The following is a 23,367-nucleotide window of genomic DNA, read 5'->3' as shown; positions in this document are numbered from 1 at the left end:
GCAAACGTAACTAAAGAAACGTGTCAACTAAAAAGAAATGGAAGAATTACGTTAGTATGCAGATGTGCATTATTGTTTGTTTGTTCTTTGCATAATCCTCAAAAGTTTAAAATAAATAAATCCAACTGGCTCTTTTTGCATAACCTCAAAAGTTTAAAATATATAAATCCAACTGGCTCTAATATAATCCCTCTTTAAATTAGAAAAATATTATAACGTTGAAGAATAAAAATAATAATACGACCCATAATATATGTAGAATATCACGTGCCGAAGCCATGACTTCTCTAAGTAGCCAAATTGGTATTAGATCCTTGACTTTGATTGGCTTAAAAATAATCATAATCATTATAAATAATATAATACAGAAGACTCCCTTTAAAAAAATAAAAATAAAAAAATAAATAAAAAATAATAGAGAAGACTAATCTGTCATCCCCTCATGTGATTACATGCTAACTAGTCCAAAATCCATTTCAATTTCATTTTAGATCAGATTCTTAATTACAATATTCAATAATTATTAATTTTAGTATAAGGTAAGATGAGGTGCGTTGCATGCATTATTGCTAATTGATTCTTACTCTCAAGATTTGTAGGGGTTGGGTGAGTCATGCTCATGTGACTTTAGTATTCAAATGGAGTATACTCTATCCCTTTCATTTTATATTTTGAGTTGGAAATTATCCCTTCCTAAAATAATAATAGTCATCTTTTTTTTTTTCCTTCTTAAAGTAAATAATAATAGTCGCATATAGTAAAAATCGGATGTTCAACCATTCTAGAAAAATAATAGTCACCTTTTTTTAGAATATTTATCGTTTGTCAAATAGGTTCACATAAGTGCAGATTAAAATAAATTTAGGAAAAATAAGTTTTAATAAAAGGGCTATTCTAATTCAAATTGCAAAAGAAATAAGTATGAATAAATTTATATCAGATAAGATTAGTTCAATTAAGGTAAAAAAAAAAAAAAACAATATCTTACATCTTTAAACTACTAATGCTATTTGTTTGGACCAGGCCGTTTATTGTAATAATTGTTATAAAACACAAATAAGTTTATTACAAACTGTACAAAACAAGTTCACATACGTTAAACTCTTAACAATTTTATAAAGATAGTGCTTCATCATGAGCGATCCCAAGAAATCTGATTAAAAGAATGGTATTGAGGTGAGGTGAGGTGAGTGCATTTTGTTTCGGACAAAAGTTAATGTTCATTTCTTTTGTTTACAAATATCAACATTCCCGTGCCATCAATATTAAACATGTAAGCATATTAAGCTACTTTGTTATTGTTGAATTGAAAGAAAATGCTAGGAATTTGCACCAAAAAGATTAGAATCAACATAAAATTACATAACTTGAAGGAAGAGTATGAAATAAGTTCAATCCAACAATATATTCAAGTTCTGCAATTGGTAGAACAAATTCTAGATTAACATAATTATACATAGATTATATTGAAAATTCGTTTTAATGTAAATTTTCTAAATATAAGGATTTTACAATTATTATTAGTATGAAATATAGTGGTCAACGATGTGTATTAAAAATCAAACAAAATGCAATAATGAAGATCCTTTAAAAATAAACGATCTGATATACTCAGTAGTAGACTAGTAGAGTTCAATCATATAATGAGTTCACTTCCAAAAGTCTTAATTCCAAACATCAAAAGTATTCATTGCCTTTGAAAATGTCCAATAATTTTTGAAACTATAAATTTCCAAACTTTTTTGCAAAAGGCACATGACTTCTTATGATGAGAAGTATGGAGAATTAAATGTTTTATTGCACAAACTAAGAACATATCAGAATTTATGTTCTGCTTACACTAAAAGATAGTATGCCTTTTCTTCTCATTGAAAATCAAAGCTGAAGAAGAGGTGTTAACCTTTGAAGTTGCTCTGACATTTCTCTGTTTACAACTTTCCTTTCCAATACACGTTATTCATTTCCCTTTTCCTTCTCACACATCATTTTCTTTCCTTCCAAAAATTATTATCATACAACACAATTGTGAAGAAGTATAAAAAGAAAAACAAGCTTGGATTTTTCTAGCTATTTTTTAAGAGACTATAAATGAGTATATATTCACTTTGTTTATACTGTTAATTATTTTTTAACTCATAGTAAGTCAAGCCCTCCTTATGAAAGCTCGATAAATCATATTCTTGATCGGTTCAATTCAAATTAAATCACACTAATTCATCACCTAAGAAACTTTAACTTAACAAACCATATTGTAAAATACTTGTATTAGAAGGATCGTAAGGCAATCGGGTGGAGTAGATTTTCACTTACGATTAATGAACATATGTACCACTAGAAATTTTAAGGAGTTTTACCAATACATAAAAATATACTACTGTACGTATTACATGTTTACAATTTAATATTAAACAAGCGCGTGATTAGTTGCAATTCATTTTTTTTAAAAAAAAAAATTAGTTAATCTTAGTATGTAAATAAATCGGCAGAATAATTAAGAAAAATCTTACCTGATGAACTGTTGTCCCTCTTTCTAGTTTTCTAAGAACAGAAGGCAGCTTTTAAAATTATTTTGTTTTTAATAATCCTTTACACAACAAAGGGAGAGCCGACAGAATGACCAGATCTGCAACTACATGCAATAAAACAACACTAATAAAGAATAATTATGCATAAGACTAAGAAAATGCTTAATTTCTTACTTACTCTTCTTTGCTTCCATGTGCAGTTCACTTCTCTTGCAGATTCCATGACATATTAACCATCATCAATGCATAAACATGTAAACATCTACCTCTATAACTTCCAAATTTAAATTTTATTAACAAATCTTGGATCTGAAGTAGCTAATTTCTTTCGTCGATATGCATATCTTGTTGTTATAGCATAATCAAGGATTTAACATGATTTTACAATACACCCTCTGTTACACTTTTACTTTTTGAATGTGCCAATTATTTACGGATATTGGACATTCAGCAACAAAATACGTCACTACGATAGTATCTTAGATGGGGTGAGTGATTGTAGATAAATTAAAGAACGTGAATTTACACCTCATTAACCTGTTGCTTAACAGCTTTTTACTTCTACCTTTTGTTAAAAACTATTTTTTTTTTTTTTAATCCTAGTAGCAGAGAATTTCTTCCATTTTATTTTAAGAAATTAAGTTCTTTTATTCATTAGAAAGTTATTGGGAGAGTACTTACAAGTAACAAACAAACTAACACATGGCCAACTCATCGTAAATGTGACCACTAAACTTGATGGGCCAACTTCATTCATTTAGTTTATCTATAATTATGGATTTATAAATAAACATAAATTGTATTAATACTTAAAGAATAAAAATAGAAATGTATATTATTATGGAGATTAACTAACTGTTATTAAGGAGATAGTGGTCCAAATGAACAAATTGAGAAGCAAAAGACAAGTAAAAGCCTTCATATATCTTAACTGTCAATGATAGCTTTTGATACAGAGGACAGAAAATAAAACAGATGATAGGAAAAACACAGCAAATTCATTTCTGAAATTAGAACAAGATAAAAGAAAACTGCCATAATATTCACGGAGAACAAATTAAAGGGACAAAACTCATATCTTTTTGAAGATCACTAAACACACTTCACATTTTTCATATCAAATACGAGTATATCAACAACAACATTACAACCGTTGTAAATTCTAGGTGGTACAACCAAAGTCTTCTCGCCGATCATAAAATATCAAGTGTGATCTAATTTCTAATACGGACGTGAGAGGGTTGTTAATCCACATGGTACAACCGTTATTAAAACTCCTGTGGTAATTTAAGGCCATAAACAGTTGATACTTACATCTAGAAACCAAATTCCAAAAAAGGCACTGTTTTATTAAAATTGATAAAAACAAAATTAAGGTGGGGAAAGAAAGAGATAATATGATAACTACAATATGTTTATTAAAAGGTGGACCCCTTTAAACCATCCTTAGTTAGCAAGAAGAGACATACAACAAAAGAAGAAAAAATAATAATATAAAAAATTGAAGTGCAAGTAATCTGGAGTTTGTGGCCTTTTGTTCTATAAACAAAACATGGGGTTTCCCCCCATTTGTATAATCCCAAAGTTCAATCTCCCCTGTTTCTCTCTATGCTCTCTCACCAGCAATGCCTGCTAAACTAAGCAATCTCTTCTCACTTTCTCCTAGTAATAATACTTGTATTTTCTCATGCACATTCTTTCTTCTTTCTTTCAACTTCTTTCTTTTATTCCATTCTTGTCATTCTATTGATGACCAAGGCCAAGCTCTTCTGTCATGGAAGAACAGCTTAAAATCCTCCACAGACACTCTCAAATCATGGAAACCGTCGGACTTGAGCCCTTGCCGTTGGTTTGGGATTCGTTGCAACGACAAAGGACAAGTTGTTCAGCTGAGTTTACAGTCAATGGATTTACAAGGTCCATTGCCCTCAACTTTACAGCCCCTTAAGTCTCTCAACACAATTATATTGTCTTCCACAAATCTTACAGGCGGAATTCCGAAGGAGTTTGGTGATTATGAGGCCTTGACACTGGTTGATATCAGTGACAACGCCATCACAGGTGAAATCCCAGATGAAATCTGCAGGCTGCAGAGCTTGCAGACTCTTTCTGTTCATACCAACCATCTTACAGGCCCCATTCCTTCAGACATTGGCAACCTCTCGAGCCTTGTTTATCTTACAATCTACGACAATCAACTGAGCGGCGAAATCCCACCTAGCATCGGAAGGCTGCAGAAGCTGGAAGTGTTTCGAGGAGGTGGTAATCAGAATCTCAAGGGAGAACTACCAGCTGAGATTGGGAGCTGCAGTAACTTGGTTATGCTTGGGATTGCTGAGACCAGCATCTCTGGTAGCCTACCGAAATCAATAGGAAACCTAAAGAAAGTCCAGACAATTGCAGTTTACACTTCTCTACTGTCTGGCCCTATCCCAGAAGAGATTGGGAACTGCACCGAACTGCAGAACCTGTATTTATATCAAAACTCAATATCGGGTTCAATTCCAAAGAGATTAGGGGAGCTGAAAAAGCTTCAAAATCTGCTTTTATGGCAGAACAGTATTGTGGGTACTATTCCTGATGAACTTGGGAGCTGCTCAAATCTGTCTGTCATAGACTTCTCTGAGAACTTGCTCACAGGAAGCATACCGAGAAGTTTCGGGAACCTCTCGGGTTTGCAAGAGCTTCAGCTTAGTGTGAACCAGCTATCAGGAACCATACCTCCAGAGCTCACTCGCTGTACTGCCCTCACTCACCTAGAAGTCGACAACAATGCACTCTCAGGTGGGATACCAGAAAGTATTGGCGACTTGAAGAGCTTGACTCTCTTCTTTGCCTGGCAGAATAAGCTCACGGGGAAAATACCCACAAGCCTGGCTCAGTGCGAAGAGCTGCAAGCACTTGATCTCTCTTACAATAGTCTGATTGGTCCAATACCCAGAGAGATCTTCGGGTTAAGAAATCTCACCAAGTTGCTTCTACTTTCAAATGAATTATCAGGATTCATACCACCTGATATAGGGAACTGTACAAATTTGTACAGGTTCCGGGTAAATGGTAATAAACTGGGTGGTACTGTTCCATCCGAAATTGGGGAATTGAAGAGCTTAAATTTCCTCGATTTAAGCAAGAATCACTTCACTGGAAGTATACCACCTTCTTTGTCAGGCTGCTCAAGCCTGGAATTCTTTGACGTGCACTCGAATGGGCTCACAGGCTCCTCGCCAGAAGCATTGCCAACAAGTCTACAGTTTGTAGACATATCAGACAACAGGCTCACAGGTACACTACCACCTTCTATTGGCTCTATGAATGAGTTGACTAAGCTTAATCTTGGTAACAACCAAATCTCTGGTCGAATTCCTGCTGAAATTTTATCCTGCAACAAACTACAATTGTTGGACCTTGGAAATAATGGGTTTTCAGGGGAAATACCAAATGAACTGGGTCAACTCCCAGCATTGGAGATCTCTTTAAACCTTAGCTATAACCAATTTTCAGGACAAATTCCAACCCAATTCTCTGGCCTAACTAAACTAGCAATTCTTGACCTTTCTCACAACAAGATCACCGGCAAATTGGATATCCTAGCAAGCCTACAAAACCTTGTTTCCTTAAATATCTCCAACAATTATTTCTCTGGGCAGTTGCCCAACACCCCTTTCTTTCATAAACTCCCTCTCAGCAACGTTGCTGGGAACAAGGCCCTTTACATATCTGATGGGATAGCAAACAAAGCTGATAAACATGACCAGCAAGCTCGTTACACAATGAAGTTAGCCTTGCCAATCCTGGTTAGTATAAGTGTGGTTCTGATTTTACTAGGAATCTATATGCAAGTCCGTGCTAGGTTAGCTGATCAAAATTCGATTGAAGATGACACTTGGGAATTGACTCTCTACCAAAAGATGGAGTTCTCAATAGAAGATGTCATCAACAACTTGACTTCAGCTAATGTAATAGGAACAGGAAGTTCTGGAGTTGTGTACAAGGTAGCTATGCCTAATGGAGAGACACTCGCAGTTAAAAAAATGTGGTCTACAGATGAAATAGGGGCATTCAAGTCGGAAATTCAGACCTTGGGCTCTATCCGCCATAAGAACATAGTCCGGCTTTTAGGGTGGGGATCTAACAGGAACCTCAAATTCCTGTTCTATGATTACCTCCCAAACGGGAGCTTAAGCTCTCTCCTTCACGGTGTCGTGAAGGGTGGAGGAGCAGAATGGGAGGCACGATATGACATTGTTCTTGGAGTGGCTCACGCACTTGCTTATTTGCACCATGACTGTGTGCCAGCAATCTTACATGGAGATGTCAAAGCCATGAATGTGTTGTTGGGTCCTAGATTTGAGCCTTACCTCGCTGATTTTGGGCTAGCCACACATATTGATTATTCAAGCAATGCATGTTCCAAGATCAACCAAAGAACACACCTTGCTGGTTCCTATGGTTATATGGCACCTGGTATGTTTTACATTCATTTAAACATTTTCATTTCATTTATGATTATTATTATGGGAATTTACTGATTCTGAAACATGCTATTTTTTTCTTTTATTACAGAACTTGCTTCAATGCATCAAGTGACTGAGAAAAGTGATGTCTACAGTTTTGGGGTGGTTTTACTCGAGGTTTTAACAGGGAAACATCCACTGGACCCAACATTGCCAGGGGGAGCCAATTTAGTTCAATGGGTCCGAGATCACCTGCAAAAGAAAGGTGATCCAGCTGACATTCTTGATGCCAAACTCAGAGGAAGAGCTGATCCTCAGATGCATGAGGTGGTGCAGACTTTGGCTGTTTCGTTTTTATGTGTCAGTACTCGAGTTGATGATCGTCCTTCAATGAAGGATGTTGTAGCAATGCTAAGGGAGATTCGACATGTTGATAATGCTAGGCCAGAGCCTGATTTAGCCAAAGGGACTGTGCAAGCTCTACCAACGCCTTCTCCTAAACGAAATGTGGTCAGTCAAGGGTCTTCTAACAACTCATTTGCTTTCTCTGACGATTCATTGTGTTAGTAAGGTTCTAATCCGAAGATGAAGCCATTGTTCTGTACATTTCCCAGCTGAAGAATTAATAGAGCAGATAGAAGGGTAAAGACAGATAGTTCTCCTTAAGGCTAAGAATGTGATATCTTACACAATACTATTATTAGGTGCTTGTAGATTATACTAATAATTAGCATTAATTTGTACCATAAGTTCGTAACGTACGAGTAGTATTTAAACAGCTCGGCAAGATTAAATTGTTTCCGATATGTCTTAACAATGTCTAATGCTACGTAGGAATGTCACCTTAAGAGAAGGAAATGGCTTAAATTTCAAGTGATGTATAAACCAAGAAATTAGCCATGATAGAATATCAAAGGTAAATTATGGAGAAATGGGTTCAATGATTGGTGAGTTTGGATCGTTGTTAATTAGAATTTAATGCAAAAGAGAATGAGATTCCTTTGATATTCTTCCCTCATGTAGGGGTCACGTGGTCCCATCTCAAGGCTCCTAACTTTCTTCTCATCCATGTGAGTTTCAAGGGTCCTTCCTTTTATTAAGGTAAATGCCAATCTTGATTAGCAAGGCTAAGTACGAACATAACCTAGTTTTGCCTTAAAGAGGCTAGATCACATGCCTAAGCATGTAATTGTAGGAAATGCGAGTATCAAAACATGAGCAAAGCACAATCCAATTAATTCTGATACAACTAATATGACTAAACCATTGTAAGAGCAAGAACACCAATGTTGAGAGATATTAACACTTTAGATGGACGAAGTCACAAAGGAAAGCATCATCAATATTAACCATGGCTTTCTATAGCAACAACATTCAGGCATTAATTATACAGGTATAAACACGTACGAAGTATTAGATACGGTAATCACCCTACAATATTACAAAATGCCTCCGTATTTTCCATGGACTCTCCCTTGAAACACCCCTTCATGTCCAATATCGGATATACACATTTTTCTATAGATATATCGAATACACACGTATCACACCTATCATCCCTCCAAGAATAAAATACAGCTAAACATAGAGAGCTTTGAAAGCTTTAACAGCACAAGACTCCCCCCTCGCCCATAAGGCAAGATTTTACGACCCCATCCAAACATGAAGTAGATAACAGGGTAATGCCAAAGAGTGCGGAGGTAATAGGGCCCAAAAACACATTCCTAACCGCCACCCCACCTCATGTGGAAGGTCATCCACAAATGGAAACTCTGGAGATTCAAGATTTAAATTTGCTTAGGCATCTTTACTATTAATAAAATCTAACCCTTACCCCCATGATATAAATTAATAGAGTTATGAAAAAATAAGAGAGAACTCGGGATTAATTTTGGATCAAGGGAGTAATAATTTTCTTTGCATTTCCGTAATTAAAGAATCTAAAAATTGTTTAGAGGTCATGTGGTATGCAAAATGAGGAAAGGATAAGCAAAAGGGAACAATGGGACTGAGATGTTATGCTTTCTCTAACCAAGCTTATGGACGGTTTCAATAATTCTAACTCCATTATTCCATCTCAAATAAGTCCAACAGAAAAAGAAGTGATGAATAAGAGAGGTTAAGGATCATACTAGTAGCAAAATAGTGACTCAATACGTCGCCTATCCAAAGCTGAAACCAACTTGACCACTAAACATACCAAATCTAAGGCAAACCACATAACATTAACGTAAGCTCCTCTTCCACGTTGGTACATTTTAAATTAATAAATCCAATGCACTGTTTCATTTTGTTAAACCCACCCATATTATCTCACAACTCGAAAGTTATCCAAGCGTATGAGACTATTTCTCAACAGAACTAGCCTTTTAGAGTCGGCAGATCTATAGTCTCCCCCCCCCCTCCCAATAAGTTGTTTCTTTTTCTAGCGCTAGTATTGGCTAGGGGCACAGGCATGTGGGTTGGGTCAGGTTTGTGTCGGGGAGGGATCAAGGTTTCTCCACAAAGCAGTCAGACCAGGCTGCTGTGCTGGGAGCTTGATCCATGACCCACCTGGCACCAGCCAGGCCAGAACCAGCCCACTGGCAGCGCTACTAATTTGCACTATAATATTAATATCTATGAACTAGTAGCAACCCAAAGGCTCAATTGAAGTGACTAGTTTAATATCATAGTAGTTTACTGATGCATGAGAATAGACACTGACACGATAGATTCCATCATGTAACGGCAGAAAATTTCATAGAGAATGTAAATGTATTAGATAAGCAATATAATTCCAATACATTTTTACACAAAGTATTCATGTCTATAAAATTTGGCTTGAAGGCAGATAAAAATGGCTTTGACGTTTGCTGAGGGCATCTAGGAAAAGAGAGAACAACAATGGTATGTTCTAAGGAGAATTATTGGACTCTAGTTTTTTCAAGATGATGCTAACAACAGCCCAATCAAACCCACGATATTGAAGCCACCTTATAATCCTTGCCTTTCGTGTCTCATGGGGTACATTCTGGGACAGTTGCCATTGCTTGGAGGCCCGCACATATAGTTGCTGTAATGTAGAATTTGACAACTTTGTACTCGACCTAAGATCACATTCCTCACCATCCTCAAAAACCTGTTTTACTGCCTTTTTTACATCACCTTCACTGACGCCCTTCTTCACAAGTGCCTGATACCAACAAACAGCATTGCTTCACTCAAAATGTTGCATAATATAACCAATGAAAAGATAACAGTATATAAAGAGTTCTCCTCTGTCTCTCTGACACCTCTCCCCCCCCCCCCCCCCCCCCCCTCTCCTCTCCTTCAGATGCACACCATTAGCAAAAGCCTCAACATCAACTCCCTTACCAAATTGCAGCAACTATTTAGCAAAAGCCTCAGCAAACTGAACTTTAATGGAATAAATCAAACTTCAAAACCTTGCTCTCAAACACAGACCAAATCAACATTTTATTTCAGTTCTCTATTTCATGGCCCTTGTTAGACTCAGCTCACTTGAACTTCAACGCATTTTTACAGCAGTCAATGAAAAACTCCCCTATAGTACACCTATTCCCTTTCCTTAATATTAGTTTACTTAACAAATGATTACACAAAAAAAAATTTCCTATTATGCTGCTGAACTACACCCTCCAAATATCAGATTTTTACATAACTAGGGCTAGATAGTTCTTTAAACAGTAAATTATACTCTGAATAACCTTATCAAGTATCACAAGGGTAGCCCAAATATCTTGTGTTCATGTTCTGCAACTTTATTGCAGAAAAACCTTTATGATACCAAATGTTCACTAAAAGCTGAGAGATTAAGGCTTCCCAATTCTCAACATACTAGTTACTCCTCTGATGGTTATGATATCAGCTTTCCCGAAAGTTATTTAGAACTAAATCCAAACACGCATATGTAAACATTCCAGGTAACTTGTCATAGTTGTCAAAGGCCAACTTATTCACTCACAGAATGCCTGAAGTCAAACTAATCCTTGGGGCCATACATTTATGCACTCAATTGAAAAATCCTTAAGTTTGAAATCCTAATTGGGTAACAAATGCTGCAGTGCATCAGTGAAACAGTTAAACATGCACAATCTCAGAGCATTCCCACTCCCAACCCCAGTACTATCCTATACAACCCTCAACACCCGCTGCCCCCCAACACAAACAAACAGATAAACAAAAAAAAAAAAAAAATACAGTACATAACAAGAAAAAAAAAATGAAGTGCAAATGGTTAATTTCCATTAACAGATTAAAGGACACCTTAAACATCTAATAAATATTTAAAATAAAGATACTAGTCATCAAGAAAGAAGCTTACTTGCTTGATTCTCCTTGGCCCCCAACTTGAAGACTTCCATCTAGTATTGGAAAAAATTTCAGCATACAGGCTATCATTAATCAGCCCTCTGCAACAAAATTAGAACCCCGTTTAAAAGAAAAATGTAAGTATAAAGATAGAGAAAGAAGCATGAATGAATGAAAAGTAATCAATAACTGATAAGTGTGCTACATAATGCATTGCAAATCCTACAATATGTCAGTTCAAAAAAAAGAAAAAAGAGTATTTCTCTCCAAAAAAGCAAGAAAATATTCCATAGATAACAGAAAAGAAGGTAAACCTACCTATTCTGGAAATCAGTTACTACTGTCTCAACAACACCAACATGAAAATCCTTTGCAACAAGTTTCTTCCGTAGCTCAACTCCAGTAAATGCTCTATAAACAATAGAAACACAATTAGCAACAACAAATACATTGAGCATTATTGACATCTAGGTTTCAACCAATATTTATTTTGGGTGTAATGGTTTTAGAAAACACCAAAGACCTTTTTGCTAGTAATTCAACAGCCTTTTTCTCAACGTCTTGCTTAGTCCTGCAGATTTTTGACCATTTCTGTTTGCTTTCATCAATCCCATCATAAAGCTCTGCTTCAAGGCCTTCGATTGGTTCCTCAACATCTTCTTCAAACCCTTCCAAATATTCAGAGTCCATTGCTCCATTATAATTGTAGTTCTCTTGATTTAATTTGCACCCTCGACCTCGAACATCCCTCTTAAAAGTTTGTAATTCCTGAACAACTTCATCAGGCACATTCATATAATCAACAGCAAAGGTTTTTACAGACTCCGTTTCTAAACTCTCCACAGCTATTTTAGCAGGTTTGCTGAATTCATTCAACCCTGGAACTACATAGAGTTCAAAAGGCATGAAATCAGCAAAGCAAATATATCAATCAATCAAAGCCTTAATCCCATAAGTGGGGAGCAAAGCCATTACATCATCAAATAAAGTCCTATGAACAAAATCAACACACTTTTTTTTTTAAAGTATAGTTGTGACATGATTACCATGTGTTTCAACAAATGATACGTTTGATGGCTCGTGATCAATTCTACATTCTCGAGGATGATTGGCCCTATGTCTACGTATACTATTACTCGAACTAGAATCAGTGTGAATCCTGTCTATGGGAGCATTGTCCACTGAAGAAGAGCATCCTGCTTGTTCCACAACTTGGAGTTTCTTAGGAATGTATCTAACCGGTAATTCTGGGCCATCTGCCTTATATGAAAAGCACCTAATAACACTCCTTTTGAGCCTATCAAATTTACAACAAAAACACCAAATAAAAAATAAAAAATTAAAATGCCAAACACTTTCAGTTAATGTTGTCTATTACAGTATTACTTCAACTAGAACAAGAACTATGAACTATGTTTGCACATGCCACCACAAAACTAATACTAAATAATATACTGTACAAGTCTATCTGTTTCAGAATACTTGCAATTTTAAAAATAAACATGTCAAAATACGCTAAATTTCTCAACTTTGAATGTCTTTCTAAGCAGAAATAATGAAAATGGCAGATACAGGCAACTAATTTTGAGCTTAATTTCCCAATTGCCCATACAAAAATAAAAACCCACAATTATTGGGCTGAAATTCTATTAAAAATGCGAAAGCTTTATTCCCAAATAAAATAAAAACAGACGAAAATCCAACTACTTGTCTTGGTTCTTGTTACGAAAACTATGATTTTAGAAATGGAGAAACAATTACTAAATGAGAACAGAAGAATAAATATATTATCGAAGAGAGAGAAAGTACCATGGAAGAGAAACAAAGCGAGTGTGAAGATTTAGTGAAAGCTTGTTTATCAAATTTGTTGCAGGTATTATTGTTGACATGTTTGCGTTTTCAATCGCAGACAATTGAAACCCCTAAATATTTCATGTTCGCGCTTATGATTATGATTGGTTTTTTGTAGAGGTGTCAAACTATCAATTTGGGGGTTTGGGTGAATTGGATCGGGTTCAGTAAGATCAGGTCTATATTTTTAACTTGGATCGCTAAATTATTGTATTCATACGAATCGAAATCTAAATCGAGTCAGTATAAATTAGGTTAGGTTGGGTGAGATTTTGACACGTGTAGTTTTGAGTATTTTTATCACAACTTTAATATACATCCATTTTTTTATTTCCACCGCTTTTTAAAATATTTAACTTTTTTTTCACAAGTTATAAAACAACACAAGGTGAAGAAGAAGATTTTCAGATTATAACAACCACTTGAAGTGAAAACTCCAAATTTCATTTATTAGATCATAGTTGAAGTATGCAATAAGATATACTATTCAGCAAAAGTAATTAATGTCAAGTTGTAAATGTACCACAGTGATAAACCAAAATTAGCAGTTCTAGAGACTAGAGTCTAGTGACCAAAATAAGCTCCCATTTTAGAGAGAAAAAACTAAAGGCATAGCAACCATAAAAGTACCCAAACAAAAAAAACAAGTCTATACAACATTTGTTTCGGTATGAAATCAATGGGACCTTACAAAGGTCCGAAACTGAGAGGGGAAAGTCGGACTCGGCCCAATAGACGGTGAACCAAGGATTTCCTGCGCAGCAAATACACGTAAACTAGCCTCGGGGGGTGTAGCCGAGGAAGGCCCCTCCGATGCTAAAGTCAGTATATTAGAGAGATAAAGCTATGCAAGAGTTTAGTGCTTGAGGCTTTGTGTGTATCTTTAGAGAATGAACCAATTGGATGGCTTTTATACCTTGGCATTAATGGAGTATGGACTGGGCCGGAAGTCATTTGGGCTTGCCAAATGGACTGGGTCGTTGACTGACCTTAGCATTTGTTTGGGAGATGTTGACCTTGCTTTGGGCTTGTGATTTGAGTTATTTGGACTAGGCCCAATCAGTTAATGAAATTGGACACAAACAACTTGCCCCCCAGACCCGGCTCGGATGCAAGACGGGCTGGGTTTGGATTCTTGTGCAGCCGAAGGACAAATAGTTCAAATTTCTCTAGCTCGGGTTCAGCGCTCAGCCGAGATACGATCAACTGAACTTGACTTCCTGAGCTTGCTGAAGAACTGATCATTGACCTTGACCGGATTTTGAATTTGCCAGACAATTACCGATAACAATTTGCCTTAATGAGAATAATTAAGGAAAATAGGGAATTTTGGAAGTTTAACGGTTTGGAAATGTATGCAACGGTGTTCTTAATTTTGAACGGGGAATTTGTGGGGTTTTTGGGCGGTTTTAGTTTTCACGAATTTCTTGAATTTTCGCAACATATAAACTCCCCTCTTCACAATTCTTCGTTTATTCACGCATTAAACACCAACATTCTCTGAAATTCTTTGCGAGCTTCATTTATTGCGAACTCATCTCAATCTTCTCCCCTTGAATTCTCTGATTCTTCTGCGAGGAATATTAATTGCTGCGCTCTTTTGAATTTGTGACAAATTGCGGCTTCTTTTAAGGTAATTTTCTGCGAATTTCACTTGATTTTCAATTACTTTCGCGCTTTCTTCGAATTCCTGCTTCTTCGTCTTTCTGCTTTTCTACTTCGAATTATGGCAAATGTGAGTGACGAGAGAGAAAACTCTGAAAACGAGGCTCTGAACCTTCCCTTAACTCTTTTAGGACAACGCCGAGATTGCCCATTGCAGCGATTACCCGGTTTAAGTCGGAGCCGCTATAATACTTGTTTGAGGAGAACCGAGAGTATGGACTATGACCCTAGTGTTCCCTTAGCTGCAATACCATTGAGGTCAGTACCTCAGTCTGACTTTGAGGAGCCCACTAGTTCGGGTAGCGGTGCCGTACATGGCCCTAGGAGGCTTTGGGAGGGGGTTGGTGAATGGCAGAACCCAGCCGAGAACAGTGGGATAGCCACTGCAGCCCCCTATGACTGGTGGATTAGGGAGGATACTACCCATAGGTTCGCCGAACAAATTGAACTGTTCTATGGGATTTTAGAGGAGGACGGGTATTGGTGTCAAATGCCCCGAGCTGAGGATAGGATTCACAGACCTCCCCCTTATTATGTTGGGGTATATACTCGGCAGCTGCAGTTCGGACTTAGATTTCCGCTGCATCCTTTTATAGTGCAGCTGTTGAATGCTTATGACATTGCCCTGTGCCAACTAACCCCGGTTAGCATCAGGAGGGTAGTGACCTTTTTGTGGGTCTGCATCTTCTACGGGTATGAGCCGAGTCTCCAGGTCTTTAGGAAGATTCATAGGCTGGTGCATAACCAGCAGTCAAACGAGGTTCATGGACCTGGATGGTGGCGCATTGAGACCCATAAGGGTTATTTAACCACTTGGCCGAATGACACCTCTGATAAGGATTGGAGAGGCTAGTGGATTTGGGTTAGGGCCCCAACCGAGCAAGATCACCCTAATTTTTGCGGGGTGCCGAGGCATCTGAGATGGCCAGATGCTAAAATGGGCAACCTCGGCCCCGAGGAATTTACAGCTGAGGAACTGGAACAGATTGAGCTTTTCAAGAGGGATTCCAGCACCAAGGGAGCTAGCCAATCCACAGGGCTTCCCCAAGTTTGGCTTCCCTGCTACCACTACATATTTCAGGAGAGGTTCCTTGCTGTTGTAGGCCTCAACCGAAAATATCAGGATGGTGAGTCTCTTAGCTGAGGCCGAGCAATCGTACTTTGTAACATTTTCTTATTGTTTTCAATTATTCTTTCACTGCTCTTTGCTGTATTGATCTATTTTCTTTCCGGCTGAAATAGTGCTGCACGAGTGCAATTGCGGCCTGGACTACAATTTGCTGGGAATCAACAGATCCAGGGTGGTGACTAAGCGTGACCCAGACATCATCCCTCCTTCGGATCGAGCTCCTTTTCTCAGAAGCTCTCAGCTGGACATTGTTCCCACAGCTGATTACTTGACCCAGAAGCCGTGGTACCAAAAACGGGACCCATTCTTTCGGCTGCGCCCAGAAGAGCAAGCTTTGGTTGCTGCTGAAGCTTGGAGGGTTAGCACTTCGGCACCACCACCTGCGCCTGCACCTGCATCTCCTGTTCGCGAGCCTAGCCCACTCGGGACTACAGACGAGGAACTTTTGAAGAGCTCTGTAAGTTTCCTGTCTTTATTTATTTATTTATTTATTTATTTTTTCGAGCTTTCCTTAATTGTATGCTGCACTTGTATTTTCTGTGAATATCATGCTTGAAAATGTGCTAAGTGCTTTTGCTCAGCTGAAATCTGATTATGCCTGATATACTTGTAATTTTTGTCTTTTGTTCCAAAAACTGATAAGTATATATGCTCAGCTGATAACATGCTTGCTGCGGTACTTGTAATTTTTGTTATCTGAGAACATGAACTGATAGGTCCCTATGCTTTAGCTAAGACTTTTTAGCTTAATTTCTCCTCTTTCGGCTGTTGTAACTTAATCTTCATGTACTTGTAATTTCCTTGAGTAGTTGTAGGAAACTGATAAGTACACTGCCTCGGCTTGGAGTTTTGCATGCCTTGTTGTTTTTTTTTTTTTTTTTTTTTTTTTTTTTTTTTTTTTGCATGTTGATATCATTCCCTCTTGCCCCCCTTTTTTCTCTGCTGCAGTCCGGCAAAGAGAAAAAGAGACAATCCTCAACTTCTTCGGATTCTGAGCCTGAAATTGACTCATCTGAAATGGGCCAGAAGAGGAAGAGGCTGAAGAGGGCTTACATCCAGCCGGGAGCTTTTCGTCTCTCGGATGATGAGGGGCCCGCTGTGCCGAAGGGTCCCTGCGCGGCTTCAGGACTGGCAAGGAGGTTCCACCTCCGCCGCAAACGCCGCCGCCATCACCGCCGCCTCAGCCGCAAGAAGAGGAGGTCCAGCAAAGGACCCCTCCTGCTGCTGCAAGATCTCCAACCCCTCGCCCAGAAGGCGAGGGCTTTTTTACTGCAATTCAGCGGGAGGCTGATGCTTTCATTGTTCAGCCTCCTGCTGATGATGAATTGGAAGTACTGCCAGGAAGGCCTGGCAGCTGGGCTGAAGAACAATTGGAAGGCGACCTGTCCAAGGAGGTACAAGATGTGCCTTCGTCTGCCGGGGGGTCGTTCAGGACCTTCCAATCCGAGCAAATGGGGTATCAAGCCCCTCCTTTGGTAGACGTTCCTGACTCTACCAGAGCCTTTTTGAGCGAGCGCCGAGTTGAAGCAGCTTGGCTTTTTAGGGACCTAACCAGAGTGTCTGATTTGGAAAGGGCCGAAAGATGGTCCAGCTATGCTGCTGCTGCGGCTGCTGAAGATGCAGTCAGGGTCCCTGACCCTGTTGCTGAGAACAAGAGACTGCTGATGCAGGTAACTTGCTTGAATTGTATTTCCATTTCTTTGTCTTTATGTTTTTTGCTTTTTCTTCTAAATTTTGCCAAGTATGTTTGCTCGGCTGACATATTTACATACTTTATTTTCAGGCTGTGCACAATAACGTGCTGGCTGAAGGCATGATTGACGAGCTGAAGCATAAATCCAGAGAATCCAATGCCAGAGCTCGGCTGAATGAGCTGAAGTATGCCAAAGCCAAGGAAGAGTTCGATGCTGAGCGTGAGCATAATATCTCCTGTGCTACAATGGACTTCTGTGCTACAATGGAAGCGACGATCTTTCCTTGGTTTGAAAAGGGCCAAGCTCTGCTGGATGAGTTTGGTGCTGAGAATGTTGAGGACTTCGGAATCCGGATTCGCAGCACCATCGAAACTGAAAGGAAGGCCGCTGAAGCTTCAGCCAAGGAATTGGATAAAGTGAAGGCTGCGCATCAGCAGTTAGAGAGTAAGTGTGGCGAGATGGATGTAGCAGCCAAGCAACTGCGCGACCAGCTGAAAACATCTGAAGACGCCAACACTGTGTTGAAGCAACAGGCAGCCGAGAAAAATGATAAGATTGCTCAGCTGGAGCATGAACTTAAGGTTGCGCAGGATCTGCTGAAAGTAAGGGTTTTCACCCAGGAGCAGTATGAAGAGGGCTACGATAACGGTTTCAACGTAGCTCGGCGTCTCGCTTTTCATGTTGATCCAGAAATCAACTGGCATCAAGTTGAGGAGTGGGCTTCTGTGCCGAACCACCCCTTCATGTTCCAAGCACATCCTGCCGAAAAGGCTTATCTTGCTCGGGTTCAGGCCGAGGAGGAAGAGGAAGATGAAGAAGATGCAAAGGATCCTCCTCCGGCCGAAGCATAGGAACTCGGGCAGTCGTCTGCAGAATCTTGCGGTTCATCATCAGCTTAGCTTGTTACATCCCGCATCTGCTTTTTGCCTTTTCTTTTGCTTCAGCACCTTTTCAATGTACATTTTGCTTTTTAGATTAAGTACATTTTCTCGGTGGCTGTATTATCCGCTTGTGGGCGGCTGCCGAACTATCTTAGGATCCTAACTGACTTTATTCAGAACTTTGTAATCCTCACGTTTATTTCAATGAAGTATTTTTCTCAGCTTTTGTCTCTTTCTTTGCTTTTTCAGTTATGAATACTTTATTGCTTTGTTGAATGTTTTGCTCAAATTTTTCCAAGTATAGACCTTCGGCTGATCAAGGTTGCCTTGCCGAGACTTCGCTTGTGTCTGAGATAGTGCGCTGACTCTGCTTCTTTCCTTTGCCTTTGTTTGTTTTTACTCGGATTTTTTCAACTTGTGAAAATTTGGGTAACACCAAACTTCGGCTGAGCTGAGGAATTTTGAGTAACACCACTATCTCTTATTCTCTCTTGCCCCCCCAGAATTTTGAAGATGCAGGCTTCTGAATTCTGGACTTAGCAGATGATTTCCTCGGCTGAGCTGAGGATCTTTACTTGTGAAAATTTTCTTGACTTAGGACTTTGATTTCTACATTTGTTTTTAAGGTACTGATTTCCCACTTAAGAGTTTACACTCACAGGTACTCTTGTGACACCTTTTTAAATTCATCCAAGGGAACAACTATCCGAAACACCGTACCAGGGCAGCAGTCTATCCGAAGTACAAGGCATCATTATGCAATACTTCGGAGTTGCAACTACCACCCGGAACTGATTCATCCGAAGTACAAAGCATCACTATGCAATACTCCGGGGCTTTATCAGCTCCTATTTTTTAGGCTATGTTTCGGACGAGTCTATGACCTTTTTGCCCAAAGGAACAGGTTCTCCGAAACACAAGGCATCACTATGCAATGCTTCGGGCTTGTATCCTGCTCCCTTTTTGGCAGGTTTTACGACTTGCCGAGGTACAGGGCATCACTATGAAATACCTCGGTCAGCGCCGAATGAAACCCCGAATTTTTGAGAAAAAACCGTAGAAAGCGAAAAGATCGAAAGATGCACAAAATCTGGATAAACATTGGCTCGAGGGCCTTTTATTAATAAGATAAGTGCACTTACATAGATTGTACTATCCCGAAGGATTTATACATGGTATTTTTTGAGCACATCGGCATTCCAATGGTTTTTCAGCTCGGTGCCGTCCAACTGTTTAAGTCTGAAGGTGCCGGGCTGAAGCTCTTGATAAATTTCATAGGGTCCCTCCCAAGATGCTGAGAGTTTCCCATGGATGCGGCTCTTCTGCACAGCTGCAGCATTTCTCAGAACTAAGTCCCCAATTTTAAGAGGTCTTTGATAGACTTTTCGATTGTAGGACTTGCTTATTCTGAGTTTATAGGCAGCCATTCTTTCCCGAGCTGAGTCCCTGATCTCGTCAAGGAAGTCAAGGGATTCTTTCTTGACTTGGTCATTTTCCTCGGCTGAGAAGAGACTAACTCGGAGACTTTCTGAGCCTACTTCCACTGGAAGCACTGCCTCGGATCCATACACTAGTTGGAAGGGTGTATGGCCCGTTGCTTCTTTTTCGGTTGTCCGAAGTGACCAGAGGGTTCCTGGAAGCTCCTCTATCCACTTGGACTTTTGATCCTCTACTCTTTTCTTGAGAGCATTGAGGATTTGCTTATTTGCGGCTTCGGCTTGGCCATTGCTCTGTGGATGACAGACCGCAGAGTAGGCCAGTTTGATTCCGAATTGATCTGTGTATCGGCGCAGAGGTAAGTTGTCGAACTGCCTCCCATGGTCGAACACGAAGACTTTAGGAATGCCGAACCGGGTTATGATATTCTGCCAGATGAACTGTCTGACAGTTTGCTCGGTAATGTTTGAAGCTGCTTCGGCTTCAACCCATTTGCTGAAATAGTCGATGCCAACTATCAGCCATTTTTTCTTATATGGAGCCTCGGGAAAAGGACCCAAAATGTCCAGTCCCCACTGCGCAAATGGAAGGGGATTGAGGACCGGCTGAAGATCTCTAGATGGCCTATGAATAACCGGAGCGAATTTTTGACATTTTTCGCATTTCTGGACCAGGCATTTTGCATCCGAGATCATTGTTGGCCAAAAGTACCCTGTCCTTAGAGCTTTATGAGCTAAGGTTCTTCCGCCAATGTGGTTACCGCAGATGCCGAGGTGTATTTCTCGAAGAATGTAATCTGCATCTATCGGGCCTACACATTTCAGCAATGTCGCGGAGAAGGATTTTTTGAGAAGCTGGCTGCCGAAAACAATGAATCTGGAGCTTATCCTCTTTATTTTTGAAGCCAACTTCTTATCCTCGGGAAGTTCTTCCCTGAGCTTGTAAGCGAGGATGGGATCCATCCAGCTCGGCTCTGGTGTAGCGTTGCAGACGGAAGCTGCTTCGCCAACACTTTTCCCTCGGCGCACCTCCACATAGACAGATCTGTTCAGCTCAGTCAGGGTTGAGCTTGCTAATTTGGAGAGTGCGTCGGCTTGAGCATTTTGACCCCTTGGGATCAGCTCAACTTCAACAGTTCTCAGCTGGGCAATGATGCTTTTGATTTTTGCGAGATAAGCCACAATAGAAGGTTCTTTGGCTTCATACTCGCCTTTAATCTGATTTGCAACGAGTTGAGAGTCTGTTTTGAGGCAGATATGTTCTGCCTCCAACGAGATGCATAGTTCCAAGCCTGCAATGGCGGCCTCATATTCGGCTTCGTTGTTCGAAGCTTTGAAGGAGAACTTCAGTGCATACTCGAAGGTTTTTCCTTCGGGTGAGGTTATGACAACCCCTGCCCCCGAACCATTCACAGTGGCAGATCCATCCGTGAAAACGGTCCATATTTTCTTTTCCTCGTTGAGCGTCTCTTGGTAAGAACACTCGGCCAAGAAATCCGCCAAGGCTTGCGCCTTTATTGCTGCCCTCGGCTGGTAATTGATACTGAACTCAGTGAGCTCGAAGGCCCACTTTGTTAATCTGCCAGATTTTTCCACTTTTCCGAGGACTTTTTCCAGCGGCTGATCAGTTAGAACCACTATCTGATGAGAGTCGAAATAGGGTCTTAACTTCCGAGCAGCTACCACCACTGCATATGCCACTTTTTCGAGTAAGGGATAGCGAGTCTCGGCTCCCGTCAAAGTATGACTAACGAAGTAGATCGGCTGTTGGGTTTTTTCTTCTTCTCTCAGTAGCACTGCACTTACTGAGGCCGGGCTTACTGCCACATATAAATACAAGGTGTCTCCCTCGGCTGGTCTTGCCAGCGTTGAAAGTTGTGCCAGGTGCTCTCTGAGTTGCTGAAAGGCTTGCTTTTGCTCGTCTCCCCAATTGAGCTCTTTTGATTTGGGAAGTTTGAGCGCATTGAAGAAGGGTAGACCTTTATCCGAGGCCTTGGAGATGAACCTGGACAGAGCGGCCATTCTTCTTGTCAAGCGCTGCACATCCCTTTTTGTTCTTGGCTCGGGGAGATTGAGTGCAGCTTGCACTTTAGCGGGATTGGCATCAATCCCTCTTTTGCTGACCATGAAGCCGAGGAATTTGCCTGACTTCACGCCGAAGACACGTTTCTTCGGATTCAGCTTCATTTGATGCTTCTTGAGGGTGGCAAAGGTCTCGGCTAAGTCCGTTACATGGTTTTTACTTTCTTTGCTTTTGACGATAGAGTCGTCGACGTAGACTTCCATGTTACGGCCTTTTTGTTCGGCGAAGAACTGATCTACCAGCCTCTGATATGTAGCCCCCGCATTTTTCAATCCGAAAGGCATCATTTTGTAATTGTACACCCCGGAGCTGGTAATGAATGCCGTTTTAGCTCGGTCATCGGGGTGCATGAAGATCTGATGGTACCCAGAAAATGCGTCCATGAAACTGAGCAAGGCATGACCACTTGTCGAGTCAACGAGCTGATCTATCCTTGGAAGTGGATAGGAGTCTTTCAGACATGCCTTATTCAGGTCCGTGAAATCGACACACATTCTCCAGCTGCCATTGGCCTTCTGAACCATTACAACGTTGGCCAGCCATTCCGGATACTGACAAGGTTCGATGAACCCAGCATCCAAGAGTTTTCTGACTTCAGCTGCAATTTCAAGGTTCTTTTGTGCGGAGTAATTCCGCTTTTTCTGCTTAATGGGTCGGCTTGTGGGGTCGACGTTAAGCTGATAGGAGATATAATTCGGATCAATCCCGGGCATTTCTGCTGCCGAGAAAGCGAACACTTCTTCGTTGGCGCGAAGGAGACGGAGTAGTTCAGCGCGGACATCCGGCTCAAGCCCTAGCCCGATGCTGACACATCTTTCTGTATTATCTTCGGCCAACTGAATTGCTTCGGTCTGATTGTCCTGCTCCGGGGATTCGAAACTGGATTCTTCTGATTCCGGCCTACTGTCGATGTCAGTAGGCATTCCAGACCGAGGCTGTTCTGCCGAGTCTTTGGACGGGGTGACTTGGGCCGAAACACTTGAGCTTTTAAGCTTTTTAGTGCTACGGTCCTTTTCTTTTTCTTCCTCATCGTCCTTGTCGCCGCGGCGAGCTTTAGACGGTTTGAGGTGGTTACATTTGCGGGCTTCCCTTTATTTTTTCAGAGCGCCCCTCGTCTGAGACGTATATCATTGTCTGATGGTACGTAGAGACGACTCCTTGAATTCCGTGAATTAGGGGTCTCCCCATGATCACGTTATATGCGGAAGGAGTGTCCATAACCAGGAATTCGGCCATGATGCTCCTCATTGCTCGGCCTTGGCCGATGGTGACAGGAAGAAGAATTTTCCCATCTGGATATGACAAAGAGCCATTGAAACCGGATACCGGGTACGG

General features: G+C 40.2%; 3 protein-coding genes across 4 annotated transcripts; 1 reads left to right on the top strand and 2 right to left on the bottom strand.

Annotated features, from left to right (window-relative positions):
• The first annotated feature begins 3,689 nt into the window (after positions 1-3,689).
• Positions 3,690-7,984, top strand: LOC110710978 (LRR receptor-like serine/threonine-protein kinase). Its single transcript, XM_021889329.1, has 2 exons — positions 3,690-6,989; positions 7,089-7,984. Exons 1-2 carry the CDS (start codon positions 4,151-4,153, stop codon positions 7,544-7,546), a joined length of 3,297 nt encoding a protein of 1,098 aa, XP_021745021.1. The 5' UTR covers positions 3,690-4,150; the 3' UTR covers positions 7,547-7,984.
• Positions 7,985-9,717: 1,733 nt separating this feature from the next.
• LOC110711005 (regulatory protein RecX-like) lies at positions 9,718-13,273 on the bottom strand. Of its 2 annotated transcripts, none has more exons than XM_021889369.1 (6): positions 13,103-13,273; positions 12,340-12,590; positions 11,817-12,177; positions 11,612-11,704; positions 11,307-11,394; positions 9,718-10,154 (listed from the first exon to the last, which is right to left on the bottom strand). In XM_021889369.1, exons 1-6 carry the CDS (start codon positions 13,180-13,182, stop codon positions 9,876-9,878), a joined length of 1,152 nt encoding a protein of 383 aa, XP_021745061.1. In that variant the 5' UTR covers positions 13,183-13,273; the 3' UTR covers positions 9,718-9,875. The 2 variants fall into 2 exon arrangements, with proteins under 2 accessions (XP_021745061.1, XP_021745062.1); XM_021889370.1 differs by having other exon boundaries at positions 11,817-12,069.
• Positions 13,274-18,522: 5,249 nt separating this feature from the next.
• LOC110711036 lies at positions 18,523-22,955 on the bottom strand. Its single transcript, XM_021889408.1, has 3 exons — positions 22,525-22,955; positions 19,842-21,954; positions 18,523-18,579 (listed from the first exon to the last, which is right to left on the bottom strand). Exons 1-3 carry the CDS (start codon positions 22,953-22,955, stop codon positions 18,523-18,525), a joined length of 2,601 nt encoding a protein of 866 aa, XP_021745100.1.
• Between the last annotated feature and the right edge of the window lie 412 nt (positions 22,956-23,367).

Source organism: Chenopodium quinoa, unplaced genomic scaffold, assembly GCF_001683475.1.
Source record: "Chenopodium quinoa cultivar QQ74 unplaced genomic scaffold, ASM168347v1, whole genome shotgun sequence".
In the NCBI taxonomy this organism is placed as follows: Eukaryota; Viridiplantae; Streptophyta; class Magnoliopsida; order Caryophyllales; family Amaranthaceae; genus Chenopodium; species Chenopodium quinoa.
This window is presented reverse-complemented; position numbering and strand designations above follow the sequence as displayed.